Raw genomic sequence first — 16,140 nt, forward strand, 5'->3', positions numbered from 1 at the left:
TTTCAACCAGAGAAGTAGTTTTTTGCCTTCAGCTGCCTTTTTAAGTTAATTGGGTATTAGTCATTTAAAAACCATGTAGCCTACTAGCCGAGTGTTGTGAAGGGTAGACTACACAAATAGAATAATATGTTTTGACATTTAAATAAAGAAGGGATGGTGACTTTCTGAACTGTTAGAGTTAAACCAATGGTTTAAACTTTAAAGTAATACAGAAAAATAATGGCACTTGAGTTGTGATTCGATTATATTGACCAAAATATCAGGTGTTGGAATTTCCCTGTAACATTCACCAGAAACAACAATTTCACAGCTACAATAGACTATTTCTTTAAATAAATGCCCCCAGACTCCCATTGACCCAGACCCCAAGTTCCGCCCTTGGTTGGCCAGCATAATCCTTTCAATTCTAACCAAACAATGTCCATAATATGCCCTGTGGCTGTAGTTGAGAGATCAATTCGAGCACTCCAAGATCTCTAAATGTATTCAGTGCAACACTGTGCCATAATGCACCCTTACTTTGCGCAAAGCACACTAACCATACTGCCATGTGTGATGTTAAGACAAATATTTGTTTATAGGAAATACACTTTCATTTTTATCTCTTCTCACATGTACTGTGAGAAGAGATAATATGTTTGGGCAAACTTAGAAAAACATATCATATAGATCAGATACAAGCAATATAGTGTATTTTTTAGGATATTAGGCTAATATTCTACATGAAATGTGAAAGGTCAGCTAATTACTGTGAAACCGGATTTACCTGTTCTGCACAGGCCTACACATTCACATTCACACGACACAATACCCACACCTTGGCCAATGGCCATATTAAAGGACTTCCTATCAGTGTAACTCAGTCATATCATCAATTCACAGCAAACAGCAAGGTGTAACTGGAGTGGCTGTTGAGTTGAATGGAGTTCAACCGACCCAAAGGTATGGTGATCTATGCACTTTTAGTGACTTTTGCGCACATGCCTTTATAGATTACCGACATACTGTATGTTTAAAGCTTGATGTGGTCTAAAAATGTAATGAGTCTAGTTCTTTAAGTATGTTCCCCGGTAAAAGTAACAATCATTTCTCATTATCACCAACTGTATATTCCACCCCGTTCTACTTTAAGCGTAGATATATGACATTTGAAGCGGTGAGCTGTACTTTAAAGCTGTACAATTATTTGTATTTTTTGCAGTCATGCAGGGGCGTGGTCCAAATACATCTGAAGTCAAAATCATGCAATTCTGTACTGTTGTTGTCAGTCAACATGCAAAATGAATTTATCTGTTACTTATTCTACTTAGAACAGATAATATATCGATGTAGTTAATTTGGTTTGTGCATTATGGCTACAAATGTACTCTGAGGTGAATGCATCATTACATGGSATGGAGTACAGTGTGAGAAATAAGGAAGTCAGATAATGTTTTATCCATAATATTAAAACASTTTTATGCCATTCATACATGATCAGTACCTATGCATTTTTGATAATCTGGTTATTGTTTTTTGTATTGTATTTAATATTGTTTGCACTGTAAAAGCCTCAGTATGTAGGTGATTTGTACAATAGGATAGGTGATTTGTACAATGCTAAGACAATATAGTACAATATATAGTACAATATAGTACAATACAGTACAACCCATGCAATACAATAAACATATTGATTTGTGAATGGAAAATATAACCGTGTAGTAATCTATGCTGGATTGTGTAGCTCCAGGGGGAGGGCCTGGAGATGGAGAGGGAGGACAAGTTGTCCTGAGCACACTGGATGAACTCCAGCCTGGGAGGAGTGAACGGAAGCTTGAAGAGCATTGTGGGCTAGCAGGGCTGTCTTCAACCGACACCACTAACGCAGCCAAGACAGACCCCAAAGCTCCTGCAGGAGGATCTGGAAAGGTATGTAARGGAGGGTCAGGTTCAGTGGCAGGACTGCGGAGACATTGAAAGTAGGCCAAAAATGTTGTGATCGGGGGAGAATGTGGTGCACGTTTATATTGAGGGTGTAGTCAAAGACTTCACAAGAAAAGTAACGATAGGTCAAATAGTAACCAGCTAATAATCTCAAACCTAACCCTGTACTAAATGCCTGTGCATGTGTGCACCATGAAAACAATAATACATTTACCATCTAATTTTACTCCGTCATATCCATTTGTCAGCTGTAACAATTACAGTCTCTCTCTCCTTCAGGTCGACTTGTACTTAATCCACAGCTCCACATCTTCAGACAGCGAGGAGGAGGACAAAGGCAAGAAGGAAAAGAAAAAGAAGAAGCTGAAGAAGAGGAAGAAGAAGGTGAGTCGCCTAAGCGCTTCCAGTTTGAACATCCCCTACTTGGAATGTACTGCTTACTGGAGGCTCGCAAATGTGGTAAAAGAGACCCGGACATAAATGCAGTGTCATGTCAGTGTGCAGTTTCAGAACTGTGCGCTCTACGCTAGTCATTTAAGGTGTAGTCGCTCCACAGCTGAGGGCTGACCTCCAAAACCTATTTTGTATTTTGCAATGGTGCAGTTCTCAAATGGGTCAGCAGGGCTTACTCCAGTCAGGAATACCGATATGAAAAGTGTCAGTAAGGAGAGGGGAGTGGCATTAAGTTATTGCAGAGTACTGTAGATCACAAGCATTAAAAACCCCTGTTAAGTATTCCTGTGGCTGTCTCCAATCATTTATGCAACATGACAGTTATCTAGGAATATTGGTCTTTAATAGTGGGGCATTCTGTAAGACCCTTAAAATATGCAATAGAGAAGCACATTCATTACATTCACTCATGAAAGGTAAAGTATGAAATAACCAAATAAGTGAGGTATCTACTGACATGTACTTTACTGGTGTCAATTATGCAATAACCTTTTCTTCTTGTACACAGGATTCCAGTTCATCCTCTTCCTCCTCCTCCTCCGACAGCAGCTCTTCAGACAGTGAAGTAAGCTGCGCAAATCTGACCTAATCTGACCTAATGTTCATCATCATTATATCAGATCTGAGCTTGATTGAGCGTGTCTTGTGCGTTGGAACCAATAGAAGAACAGTCACAAAAGAGTGAACCCTGCCCATCTGGCACTCCAGGCTAAAGCTGCCTGTTTGAAATGAGTCAATGAACAAACAGAGAGAGAGAGAGAGAGAGAGGACATTTTGGTTGGATTGGGCCATGTGTTTAGTTTTAGACAAATATCTTGTTCATGCGAAGCCAAAAAGAGACTCGAATCCCCCAATGAAACAATTAAAGTGAAAGGAAGCCTAATTGGTTTATAGAGCGTGTCTTGGCAACGCTGGTATCTACCCTGAAACCAATCCATTGTTGTTTTCATCCTGGGAATACTCTTGCCAAGCGCATCCAAATTAGGTCCCTTGCCATAACACACAGCTTTATAAAGTGGATGTAGTATCGTCTTACTATGTCACATTGGGCTGGGCAGTTTTTACTTGATAAAAAGTGACTACTGTAATTGCTGATGTGAGCTTTATTTAGTCTTACTCTTCTCACTTTTAGATGTGCAATCATTTAGATTTATCTTTCACTCTGAAAAAAACATGCCATCACATTTTTTGGGGAAATTAGGCTCGGAAAATGAATGCAGCGGTTTATTTGAATATATAATCAGTTTGAAGTAATGTTTGTTTTACGATTTGCTTTGATTATCGATAGCAGGTACTTTGATTCCACAATAGAAACTCAACCGCCAGCGTTGTACGTTGGTCTGGAACAGCGGCACTATGTTCTGTCGGCGTTAGTAAGCAGGAGACTCAGGTTTGCATGCTTGAGATATATGGGGTTGAAAGACTAGCTGAAAGTCTAAATGCCAATATGAAACCCGTATGGTAGGCATGCTGTGACCTTCGGGACCCAGATCTAAGATAGGCATAGGAAACACACCCAGTCATAACCTGTTGAGCTGGTGCCTGCAAGATCAGGAAGTGAAGAGGTGGTAGGGATTTGCTTTCTATCTGGACTATACACCGATATGATCCGCACTCTGCAATAGCAGCAAACAAACAAATATGCATAAGGTGGATGTACATACAGTACCACTCAAAAGTTTGGACACACCTACTCATTCAAGGGTTTTTCTTTATTTTTACTATTTTCTACATTGTAGAATAATAGTGAAGACATCAAAACTATGAAATAACACATATGGAATCATGTAGTAACCAAAAAAGTGTTAAACGGATCAACATATAGTTTATATTTGAGATTCTTCAAAGTAGCCACCCTTTGCTTTGATGACAGCGTTGCACACTTTTGGCATTCTCTCAACTAGCTTCATGAGATAGTCCCGTGGAATGCATTTAAATGAACAGGTGTGCCTTGTTAAAAGTTAATTTGTGGAATAATAGTGGCTACTTTGAAGAATCTCAAATTAAAAATATATTTTGATTTGTTTAACACTTTTTTTGGTTACTACATGATTCCATTTGTGTTATTTCATAGTTTTGATGTCTTCGCTATTATTCTACAAGAGAATAGTAAAAAAATAAGAAAAATCCATGAATAAGTCTGTGTGTCCTAACTTTTGACTGGTACTGTATATGTGAATGGTGTGTGGGTGTATGTATGTGTGTGTGTGTATAAGTCATTCTATTAGTCATGAATAACAAAACAAGGATGGATACACCTCACAGGTGGAATAGAATGACTTATACACACGCACAGAACCCATCCTTGTAGATGCTGAGTCATCGTGCTTGTTCATTGATTAAATCTATGTTTACTACCCAAGTGTCTAAAAGTATCAAGGCACAAGGCGAGACCCAGATGCAGACACAGGAGGCAGATGGTTGGAGTCTTACAATGTTTATTAATCCAAAGGGGTAGGCAAGAGAATGGTTGTGGACAGGCAAAAAGGTCCAAACCAGATCAGAGTCCAGGAGGTACAGAGTGGCAGACAGGCTCGTGGTCAAGGCAGGCAGAATGGTCAGGCAGGCGGCTACAAAGTCCAGAAACAGGCAAGGGTCAAAACCGGGATGACTAGAAAAAGGAGAATGGAAAAAATGCTGGTTGACCTGGAAACATATAACACGAACTGGCACAGAGAGACAGGAAACACAGGGATAAATACACTGGGGAAAATCAGCGACACCTGGAGGGGGTGGAGACAATCACAAGGATAGGTGAAACAGATCAGAGCGTGACAAAAAGTACAGAGATCTAAAATTTACTTTCGTCCTACCTGTCAGTGTATGTTTTGTTCTGCTATGTTAACATTAGATGAATAAGTCAAACTCGCAGTGAGACTATCTTCTGTCTGTCCTTCTGTAGGATGAGAAGAAGAAGAAGAGGAAGAAGAAGGCAAAGAAAGAAGGTGCTGGGGATATCATAGTACATGATGCAGCCTTCATATCTGAGCCTGGTGAGTGACAGCTTTGTTTTGTGTGTTCGGGCGTGTGTACTGAAGGCTACGAACTGTTCTAAATGACCTACTGTGTTTAAACACAAATGACCCCACCTTGTAACCAAATATTACACCTACTGTACCTGCCTACTGCTCAAGTGACACATTCACCTCAATTCACATTATATGTCTAGATACCATGTTAATGGCACCATTTTTTAAAAATAATTAAGCAATAATGGAAGGAATATGGGTATATGAGGCGAGGGTGGGGTGGGTGGATAGGTGTGTAATCACAGTCCAAAGAGCATGTATTGAGTCAAACATTTGATTGTAATTTGTTGACTTTGCACCACATCCCAGATTTTATCCCTAGAGGGGGTGGCCTTATTTGTTTAAAGATCAAGTTGCAAGAATGAAAGCGAGGGCGTTTTATCTGACCATGTGCACTGTTTATGTTCAATCAATCATCTTTATACAGAAACACCACAAAAACACACAGAACACCGATAATCTTATAAATGTTATATTATTGTTCACTAAAACATATTGACTGTTTTTTTTGCAGGGCTCGAATGCTTCACTGATCTAAACAACGAGGAAACAAAGAAGAAAGAGGATGTGAGTGGGTTTTCATAAAATGTATGATGTCATTTCGTATCACCACCGTGGACAATTTCCTTTTCCAGAAGTTACAAGCCAGAGTGTGCACAGTAACAAGAAGCAACATTAATACTCTACATCGCAGAGGAAGTCAGCGTTTACTTCAATGTTACCATGGCAGGATTTAGAACATGCCTTTTTGTCCCTTCCTCTTAGAATTCAGGCTCAGACAGTGAAGAGGACAAGAAGAAGAAGAAGAAGAAGAAGGAGAAGAAGAAGAAGAAGGAGAAGAAGAAGAAGAAGAAGACGAAGGTATGTATTGTAGCTCCCCTGTATACATACAGGTGGTAACGTGTGAAATGTCTCATGAAAGAGCTCCTTTTCTATGTTCCTGTTTTCTGTCTCTCAGGATTCCAGCTCCTCTTCTTCATCTTCCAGCTCATCCTCCTCCTCAGACAGTGAGGAGGAGAAGAAGAAGAAGAAGAAGAAGAAGAAGAAAAAGGTTTGATTCAACATGAGATCAGGTAAACGTGTGGTGCCCATTTTGTCGACACAGCACACTAACGATTTGTTTGAATTCTTTTTCAGGATTCCAGCTCCTCATCTTCATCCTCTGATAGCTCTTCATCCTCCTCATCCTCGGACTGCGACAAGGACATGAAGAAGAAGAAGAAGAAGAAGAAGAAAAAGAAGAAGAAGCAAAAGAAAAAGGTAAGAACATTTCTCATTACACCAACGTGTCTAAACAATGTCAAAGTGTTATAAACAGGATATCAATCCTCTACCAAATCAGCAAATCTGACTGAAACCTTACAACATGACCTGACTTTATTGTGAAACATTTACCTGACGTCCTGACTCACGGACATTTCTCTTCTAGGATTCTAGATGTTCTTCTGACAGCGAGGCAGACAAAAAAAAGGTAATATACAGTATCAGATTAGGAGTTCTAGCGTGTTGGTAGCATGTCAAAAACATTGAAAGATGTTTTCAAACTGAGTCTAAAGCAATTTCTGCTTTTCAATCACTGTAGTGTACAACTTTAATTCATTTTCTTTTCAATAATAAAACTGCCTTATTTTGCCATGTTATTCCCCCTACATAATTAACAGTTCAATTGCTATCCACACCTCATTTGTTTGCAGACTACACAGAAGTTAGTGCAATGAACAGCAAGCTCTTAAACAGCAGGCCAGCACTATTACCAAACCAGACACACCAGCAAGAACAGTTCTTTTCCTCAATGCATGAGGCCTAACTTGGCCTACTTGCATGCGCTTGCCCAGAAAACCCTGCAAGAACATACTGTAGTTACATATGTTCTGTTCTGTTGTGTTTGGGAGCAGGGAGAAGAGGCAGACGGACAGGGCAAGGATGAGTACCGATGTGCTGCTAGCGTTTCAGCAGCTGGTATGTCATTTCTTCTTTTAAAATGTCACAACATGTGTTTTCACAACATGTTCAGCTATTCTCATTCTGGATACCTTCTTTGGAAACATTGGCCATTGTAAACACAGCATCACATCAGGTCTTCATGTTCATTTATATCAGGTCATTAAACATGTCCACAGTGGACAACAAGAAYGGATGACCCAAAATATGATTCTCTGCAGGTGAGGAGGGTGCTGGACTGGACGGTACCCTGGGACAGAAATCGGGCAAAGGAAAAACAAAGAAAGATGAGAAGAAGAAGAAAGACAAGAAGAAGAAAGACAAGAGAACGGACAAGGTGAGGTCATCGAGGTGTATGACAACAGGCCTTTCGAGAATTTTAACCTTGAAACATATCATGTACTGAAGCAGAAGTGGTCATAATAAGCATGATTAGCTTATTTTACATGTATTTCTTAATCTATATCAACTGTTAAACTCTGAACGGTTGTTTTGGACCCGGTACCGCGTCCGCTGAGCTTAAGTGGTACCCACTCCGTTGAAAGAGTCGGTGTTCCTAATGTTTCGTACAGTCAGTGTATATTTATTTAGCATTTCCTTGCCTGCTGTTTCTCTGGCTCTGCAATAGTCACGTTGTTAATGTATAGAATCCCATGTATAGAATCCCATGGTGTATCCGAATCCCACGGTTATTACCTTCTAACAGTACTAAGCGTGTGTTTGTAAGACTTATAGTTTTGAATTCAAAATCTATCTAATGAAGGTAGTTTACAAAATGTGTCGCTTAGAAAGTGTCAGCAGAGGGCGTCAGAGATGAACAGGTTAAAGTTACAAAGGAATTCAACCTCTCACGCTTTCTCAGGGCTCTGCGTCGATGAGCGATGACGATGACAAGGTAAAACACAAACATATCTACAAACGGACACTCCTCTCCTCACTTTGAATTGAAACTCTCTCTGTATCCACTGAATGACTTTCTCTGTCGTAATACCCTCTCCCCAATCACAGTGCAAGAAAGACAAAGCAAAGGAGGGTGGTGAATCAGCTGAATGGATTTGTAAGTAAATCAAAAAAAGAATTGTCTCAGAAGAGATATGGAGATTATGAAGGGGAAATCTTGAGGATGATAGTCTTTTTTCCCGTGACAAAAGGTGGCAGAGATTTTCCTGAGGGAATGGAAGCTGGAAATCTGAGTGATGACGAGAGAGAAGGAGGCAAGGAGAAAGAGAAGAAGAAGAAGTTGAAGAAAAAGAAGAAGGTACTCAGTTCCCACTYGCTCCCTGTGCTAGAGTACAGACAACCTTTCCCACAAGTATTTAGTTGAGCTGTGTTATTCTGCCATCGGACTTGAGCTCCTCTCCAAAAGTGTTATGTATTGAGCTCATGTAATGAATTACGTAATACAGCTACAATACCCTAATGAGTGTTTTTTTTCAATTGAAGGACTCTGGCTGTTCATCATCCTCTTCATCCTCTTCATCCTCGGACAGCGAGGATGACAAAAAGAAGAAAAAAAAGAAGACGATGAAGAAGAAGAAAGCTGAGGTTGGTGGTTCCAAACTATCAGCCACATTGTATTCTATGGTATTGTTGGATGGTGCAATGCTCCACACTGTCCCCATATGACTGACATATTGGACACCGTTTTTGCCACAGGATTCCAGTTCTTCATCTTCCTCCTCCTCGTCTTCGTCCTCCTCTCCCTCCTCATCCTCTTCTGATAGCGAGGAGGAAAATAAAAAGAAGAAGAAAAAGAAGGTGAGAAAGCGATGTGTTGTATGATTTAACATAAAAAGAAGCATATTGTTTTTGTTGACTCACTGTTGACTCTGGTCATTTCTGTATCACAATAAAACTGTGTAAAACCGTACTAAACCTTTGGCCATCTATAGCCCAATGACAGACCCTAGAAAGTTGTTAAGTACTTCATAGTGACCTTTTTTTGGTTGTTGTCCCTCAGGATTCTAGTTCTTCATCCTCTGACAGCTCCTCCTCCTCTGACAGCGATGATGACAAAAAGAAAAAGAAGAAGAAGAAGATGAAGAAGAAGAAGAAAAAGGTAAGTGTAGCAATTTAGCAATGAAATGTTGTACGTCCATATTGCTCTAGTTACTCCATTGGCTGTTGCATCCCTTTGGCTCTATCTCCTCAGCATTACAGCATGGAAGCAAAGGCAGACATGTTACACAGTGTCTTCTTCTTTGGAAAATACAGGATAGATGTCTGATTAAAGTTTATGTCTGTTTCAGGATTCCAGCTCTGATGATTCAGATAGCGAGAAAGACAGGAAGAAGAAGAAGAAGAAGAAGAAGAAAAAGGTGAGTGCCGATGCATACAGATGTTATTTTGAGAAACCCAGTGGGCAGGGTTATGGTTAGAAGCCCACTGGTATGTGAATTAATTCCACTCTCTTCATTTTTCTTTGACAGGGTTCCTGCTCATCAGACAGCGAAGACGATAAGAAGAAAAAGAAGAAGACAAAGGATAAGAAGGTACGTTGTTCTATTGTCTGTCTTGGGGGAGGGTCTTTACAATTTTGAAAGATATTGGAGATATCAAATGAAACTTTTATTGTGTGTCCAGGACGATTCTGACAGCGAGGAAGACAGGAAGAAGAAGAAGGACAAGAAGAAAAAGAAGAAGAAGGATAAGGTGTGTTTTCAATTGTCCTGTATTGSGGAGGGTCCATTTTTTTAAAGAACAGTTCATTTGAGATATCTAATCATATCTGAATGACCAGCATATTTCTATTTGTGTCCAGGACTCTGACAGCGAGGAAGACAAGAAGAAGAAGAAGGACAAGAAGAAAAAGAAGAAGAAGGATAAGGTGTGTTTTCAATTGTCCTGTATTGGGGAGGGTCCATTTTTTTTAAAACAGTTCATTTGAGATATCTAATCATATCTGAATGACCAGCATATTTCTATTTGTGTCCAGGACTCTGACAGCGAGGAAGACAAGAAAAAGAAGAAGAAGAAGGACAAGAAGAAAAAGAAGGATACGGAGGTAGGTTTTCTATTGGCTGTAAAACAAAATAATAATTGAAATAACTGTTAATTAGAGATATCTAATGACACCTGAATGACCAGAATATTTATTTTTTTGTGTCCAGGACTCATCTGACAGCGAGGATGATAAGAAGAAGAAGAAGAAGAAAAAGAAGAAGGTATCTTTTTTAATTGACTGTCTTAGAGAGTGATCCTCAAACTAACGACAGTAACAATCAGAATGTGACAATGAGAATGTGGATCGTTTCTCCCGTGCACCCAGGATTCTGGTTCTGACAGCGAGGAAGATAAAAAGAAGAAGAGGAAGAAGAAAGACAAGAAGAAGGATAAGAAGAAGAAAGACAAGAAGAAGGATAAGAAGAAGAAAGACAAGAAGAAGCAAAAGGTAAGTAACACAAATGTATTTGGAAGTTATCTATGAGCCCCTCTATGAGTTATGAGCCCAATGCACATAGTGGAGGCTAATAAAATAGGATAGTATTTCATCACCATATACTGTATTTATGTGTGTCTAGGATGACTCCTCATCTGGAAGTGATGATGATAAGAAAAAGAAGAAGAAAAAGAAGAAGAAGGAGAAGAAGAAAGAAAAGGTAAGTCTCCATAAAGGTAAATGTTATTTGGAGATGCACAACAGTGAGGTGAACACTGGAATCTGATGGACCACGTCCTCTGTTTGCCCTGTAGAGTTCCTCTTCTGGAAGTGATGATGATGAGAAGAAAATGAAGAAAGACAAGAAGGTAAATGTTATTTGGAGATGCATATGATACTGTTTGGAACACTGTCTTTCCTCCGTAAGTGAGAAAGACAAGAAGAAGATACAAATAAGGGAGACAAATTCCTGGTAGAGTTTTGTTATATACACAAACATGTGATACCAAAATAGCTTATTGACTCATTCTCCTTAAATTTACACTGGTATTCTTTTGGGGTCACAGGACTCCTGTTCCGATGTTGAGGGAGAATCTAAGAAAAAAACAAAGGAAGATGACAACAAGAAAGAGGTAGGTACAAGTTTTGAAGTAAAAGACACTCATAGGTACGTGTCTGCGAGAATAGTTTCATTTAAACATATCAGTTCCATTCTATTATTTTCTCATTTATTCCCTTTTAGGATGGACCTGAGAATGAAAAGTGTGGAGAGATGAAAAAGGAGGGGAAATATGTAGGTGGCTTGGTGATGGGAGGAGGGTGCATGGATAGCAAACCATCTGACGAGGGATCAGCTATTCGCCCAAAACCCACCCTGAAGTTGGAGTCTTGTGGGCCGTCGGCAGACCCCAGACCCAACACTCGCTATGAGTCCATTTATAGCCCCTCGCACTCTCTCAGTCCCAGGGAGAGCAGCCCCTCCCGCCCGCCACGCAGTCCCTTGGAGGCCCTGATGCGGAACCCAACCTGGACCAGCGACCGTGACCCAATGACCGGGAGAGGACCAGCCAGCAGCAGAACCACACTGCTCAAATCCAGTGATCTGCTCAGGGGTCCTAAGCCTTATCAGCCGTAATTAACATGGAGATTGGAAAAGATAGGCCAAGATGATTCATGCTCATTACAATCAGGCTGAAACATGATCAAAAGGAATTCTGTCAGAAATAAAAAAAATCATTTCAATAGGTACATTTTTGTGAATCTCTTTTCCAACTGAAGCTGGTCAACTTTTGCAATTAATACACTTTTGCCTCTCTGGAAACCTCACACTTGAGTGACATGCAATTTGTTTATCTAAAGTAAAYTGAGAAGTTTGAAAATAATTGACGTGTATGTGTCTGTGTGTCTGTGTACACATCCAGGAATTTCCAGCATTGTTCATGCAGGCTTAGCTGATCAGATGCACTATACTATGAATGTAGTTTGAGGAGTTAGTGAGGTAACTTTGGTCAACTCTGAGTTCAATTTGGGATAACCYGTACCATGAAAGTGGCWCACCTTTAAGCCAATTTGGTAAATCTGCTTCAGCGCGCAGGCTACCTCAGGGCTAACTACAATTATCTTGAATGAAGTGTCTGATGTGTGAGTTGAGGACCAATGAAATCAGATTCTCTGATTATATATAATATTATATAATATCATCATCCACTTCATTTGAGGAAGAAAACTGCTTAAATATTAATCAAATGCACATTTATTCCACATTTAGTAATGACAAATGCATTTGATACTTCACGCACAGTAAAACTTTTGTATGACAATACAATTATTTAATTTTTTAAGAGTGGGAAAAAAGGTGCTGTGCATTGTTATGCACCCAAAGGCGGCATTAACGATAAGTAATAAAATAAAGATGACACTTCAACAAGCCTATTTCACACCATAACCTGCTGAATTTGCAAGATAACTTTTCATTCATTTTGATTTCGCCGCAAATGAAAATGTGGCACATGGATTGATGTTTCAGTATTGTCTCAATTAAGAGTTCGGCGTTCGACTAGCCACATGCTACATGAACACAGTGTTGCCAACTCCTCAGTAAGGAAAGTAGCTATTGGCTGTCCTAAAAGTCGCTAGAAGTTGCTAAATAGCGCCATCAKCTAATTTGCATAATTGGCCATGTACKTGTAATTGTGATGGACGCTGTAGGAGAGAGGAATAATGTCGTGGGAGAGACAAAAAGTGAGTAAAAACACCCTAAACATGTTTAGAACTACAAATGAGCAAGCTGCAGAGAGTGGCAAACATAGCAAATAAGAACCAGATATTTGAGYCCATACTCCTCCTTCAGCACTTTACGGACCTCATTGTTAATCCCCGTCATAACAGAGGCATTGCCAGTCCCTGTCCCCAGGAGTTTCTCTTTTTTAAGACAACACTTGTCGAGGAAAGCCACAACAGCACGGGCTATAGATTTGGCATCTCCTCCCTCCAACTCAACAAGCCCCAGAAAGGTTGATACAATTGTCTGCTTGGTGTCACTAAAGTACCTTATCACAAGGTACTTATCCCCAGGTACTTAGAAACACTTACATCCGTGGACTCATCGAGGAGGAGGCTGAAACACTGGTCACCCACATCTGCGACCAACTTTTTCATAAAGTATGGTGCTAGAACACCATTACTCATTTCTGTGCACTTTGTCCTGTGCATTTTGAAGTGGGTAGCAGCAGTGGAGTCTGAGAAAGCAGCTCCACATGCTTCTCCAATGTGATCACATGCCAGCATGGAACAGTGTTCAGCGATAGCTAATGCCATGGTGGCCTCAGCCTTTTTTGCAGAGTAATTTTTTAAAACCATAAATAGCAGCTTGTTTTGGGTGGAACTGTTATAAGGCTTAGCCTTTGAGTATGTTTTTGAGTTGTCATGTGTTTTTTTACATCACTAAGTTTGGCGTAGAAATCAGCCTTACAATACAGGCAGTATGCCCGTGTATCATCTCCAATAAACGGCTTCAACCAGCCTTTGAATTCAGGGTTTGATTCCCACTCCTTTCTGTATTTTTGAGTGTACAGTTTAGACTGAGACATGATGAGCTAGCCAGCTAGATGTTTGGCTTATGTCACAGAGAGGCACACACACAGTGGACAGGGTGTGTAAGTGACTGAGGCTGTGTGAGTCAAATGCAGTGATTTATTTTTGTGCAGTGATTTATTTTAGACAAAGAACATTTTACATTTACATCCCGCCCTGAATGTAAGCCAGGGTGGTATCAGCCTGCGGCGGCTTCCCGCATGCGCGATTCATTTGCAGTCTGGACACGGAGGGGTGAACATCTCCTGCTCTAACTGCAGCTGGGAGGGATTGCTGCGCAAGGACTGGGCCGCCTGTGAGTGCTTTGGGACGGSGGTGGGCCCACGGCAGCACCCGCTGCCCGTTGAGAAGAGTAAGAGCGATACGTGCTTTRACGTCAGTCTCCAAGAGAAAATGTGTCGCTYGAGGGMTCTGAATACTCGCTAAATATAGCGACAAAGTCGCTAAGTTGGCAACACTGCATGAACACGCAGTTACAAGCCTGCTAGAGTTAGCGGCAGGCGGACGAGCAATATCCACCATCGTAGTATGGATAAAGTCTGAGCTGTAATGTGAAGCTAATTGAAGCTGGCTATCTTTAGAAAACCCTGAGTAYATCTAGCTTGCTTCATTGTATACCACTCTGGTCAAATCATTTTTAACCAACCCTGTTCATATAAGGTCCAGTGCAGCCATTTTTACCTCAATATCAAATAATTTCTTGGTAACAAATGAAGTACCTTACTGTGATTCTTTTCAATTAGAATAGTCAAAAATAAACAAAAATATATTTTTAGCAAAGAGCTAAAGAGAGACCATCCTCTTAGAAAGGAAAGAGAAAGGTCATATTGAAAATMAGCTCCCTGGATGCAATTCTTATGGCTTCCACAGGGTGTCAGCAGTCTATGTTCAAGGTTTCAGGCTTGAAACCTTGAAACAAATAAGTAATATCAGTTTTAGCAGAAGGACACAGTCTTGGAAATTCGTGTTTGTGCGTGGATGAAGACATTACGCACCTGCTAAAATCGGTTTCCTATTGAACAWACTTCTTTCCGTAAGAAATATTATAGTTTGATTACATTTCAGGGTATCTGAAGAGTAAATAGAAACGTCTTTTGACTTGTTGAAACAAAGTTTAGGGTTAGATTTTCGGAGTCCTTTCTCTGCATGTTGAATGAGTGGATTACTCAAATCGATGGCGCCAACTAAACAGATTTTTTGGGGCCACAAAGAAGTATTTTATCTAACAAAATGACACTACATTTTATAGCTGGGATCCTTTGGATGACAAATCAGGGGAAGATTTTTTTTAAGTAAGTGAATATTTAATCGTTATTTGTAAATGTATGAAACCTGTGCCGGTGGAAAAATATTTTGATGTGGGGCGTCGTCCTCAAACAATCGCATGGCATGTTTTCACTGTAATAGCTACTGTAAATCAGACAGTGCAGTTGGATTAACAAGAATTTAAGCTTTCAGCTGATATAAGACTTAAATGTACATAAATGTTTAAAATCCATAATATTTATGATTATTTGAATTGTGCGCCCTCCTTCCATGTCGGTTAGAGAGGATCAGCTTGAGCAAAGGGATGTGTAGAAACACCGATCTACAAATAGTATTCCCTGCCAAATAATAGGCTTTGTGCAATTAAGATTCATAGAGCTATGCTTCCCCTGGCTTAGGCAATCTCCCCACCGACATTGATTGTCAGGACTTGGGGCCCTCAGATCCTCAAAACGTTTTACAGCTGCCCCATTAAGAGCATCTTGACTGGCTGCATCACCGCTTGGTATGGCAACTGCTCGGCATCCGACTGTAAGGCGCTACAGAGGGAAGTGCGTACAGCTCAGTACATCACTGGGGCGTAACTCCCTGTCATCCAGGACCTCTATACCAGGMGGTGTCAGAGAAAGGCCTTCAAATTGTCAAAGACTCCAGCATCCCAAGTCATAGACTGTTCTCTCTGCTACCGCACAGCAAGCAGTACCAGAGTGCCTAGTCTGGGACCAAAAGGCTCCTGAAAGCCATAAGACTGCTTAACAGTTAATCAAATGGCTACCCGGACTATTTACATTGACCCACTTTTTGGGTGGGTTTTTGCACTGACTCTCTTGCACTGGCTCTATGCACTCTCACTAGAATCTACCCACACATTCACACATACTATGCTAACATCCCCAACACACACATACACACACTACATACGCTCAGACACAAAACACACACATGCATATTGACATTACACATACACTCACACACAGACACACTCACTGCTGCTACTCTGTTTATTATCTATCCTGATTGCCTAGTCACTTTTACCCCTACCTGTACATATTA

General features: G+C 40.4%; 1 protein-coding gene across 4 annotated transcripts; it reads left to right on the forward strand.

The window, feature by feature from the left end:
- Positions 1-833: 833 nt before the first annotated feature.
- LOC111949667 (cylicin-2-like) lies at positions 834-12,110 on the forward strand. 4 transcript variants are annotated; one of them, XM_070434027.1, is made up of 29 exons: positions 834-942; positions 1,727-1,911; positions 2,206-2,310; positions 2,888-2,944; positions 5,282-5,372; positions 5,923-5,975; positions 6,174-6,278; positions 6,367-6,459; positions 6,546-6,668; positions 6,838-6,879; positions 7,304-7,367; positions 7,571-7,686; positions 8,212-8,244; positions 8,358-8,406; positions 8,501-8,607; positions 8,793-8,894; positions 9,006-9,107; positions 9,310-9,408; positions 9,599-9,667; positions 9,779-9,841; positions 9,933-10,001; positions 10,111-10,176; positions 10,285-10,353; positions 10,460-10,513; positions 10,618-10,740; positions 10,871-10,948; positions 11,043-11,096; positions 11,295-11,360; positions 11,471-12,110. In XM_070434027.1, exons 1-29 carry the CDS (start codon positions 921-923, stop codon positions 11,861-11,863), a joined length of 2,652 nt encoding a protein of 883 aa, XP_070290128.1. In that variant the 5' UTR covers positions 834-920; the 3' UTR covers positions 11,864-12,110. The 4 variants fall into 4 exon arrangements, with proteins under 4 accessions (XP_070290128.1, XP_070290129.1, XP_070290130.1 ...); XM_070434028.1 differs by having other exon boundaries at positions 6,174-6,269; XM_070434029.1 differs by lacking the exon at positions 10,111-10,176.
- Positions 12,111-16,140: the final 4,030 nt, after the last annotated feature.

Source organism: Salvelinus sp. IW2-2015, linkage group LG22 (assembly GCF_002910315.2).
Source record: "Salvelinus sp. IW2-2015 linkage group LG22, ASM291031v2, whole genome shotgun sequence".
NCBI classification, from domain to species: Eukaryota; Metazoa; Chordata; class Actinopteri; order Salmoniformes; family Salmonidae; genus Salvelinus; species Salvelinus sp. IW2-2015.

Coding starts and splice junctions, on each gene's coding strand:
- LOC111949667 (XM_070434027.1), top strand. CDS start 921: ATGGAGTTCAACCGACCCAAAG. Junction 7,687..8,211: donor AAGACAAGAGAACGGACAAG/GTGAGGTCATCG, acceptor ACGCTTTCTCAG/GGCTCTGCGTCGATGAGCGA. Junction 11,361..11,470: donor AAGATGACAACAAGAAAGAG/GTAGGTACAAGT, acceptor ATTCCCTTTTAG/GATGGACCTGAGAATGAAAA.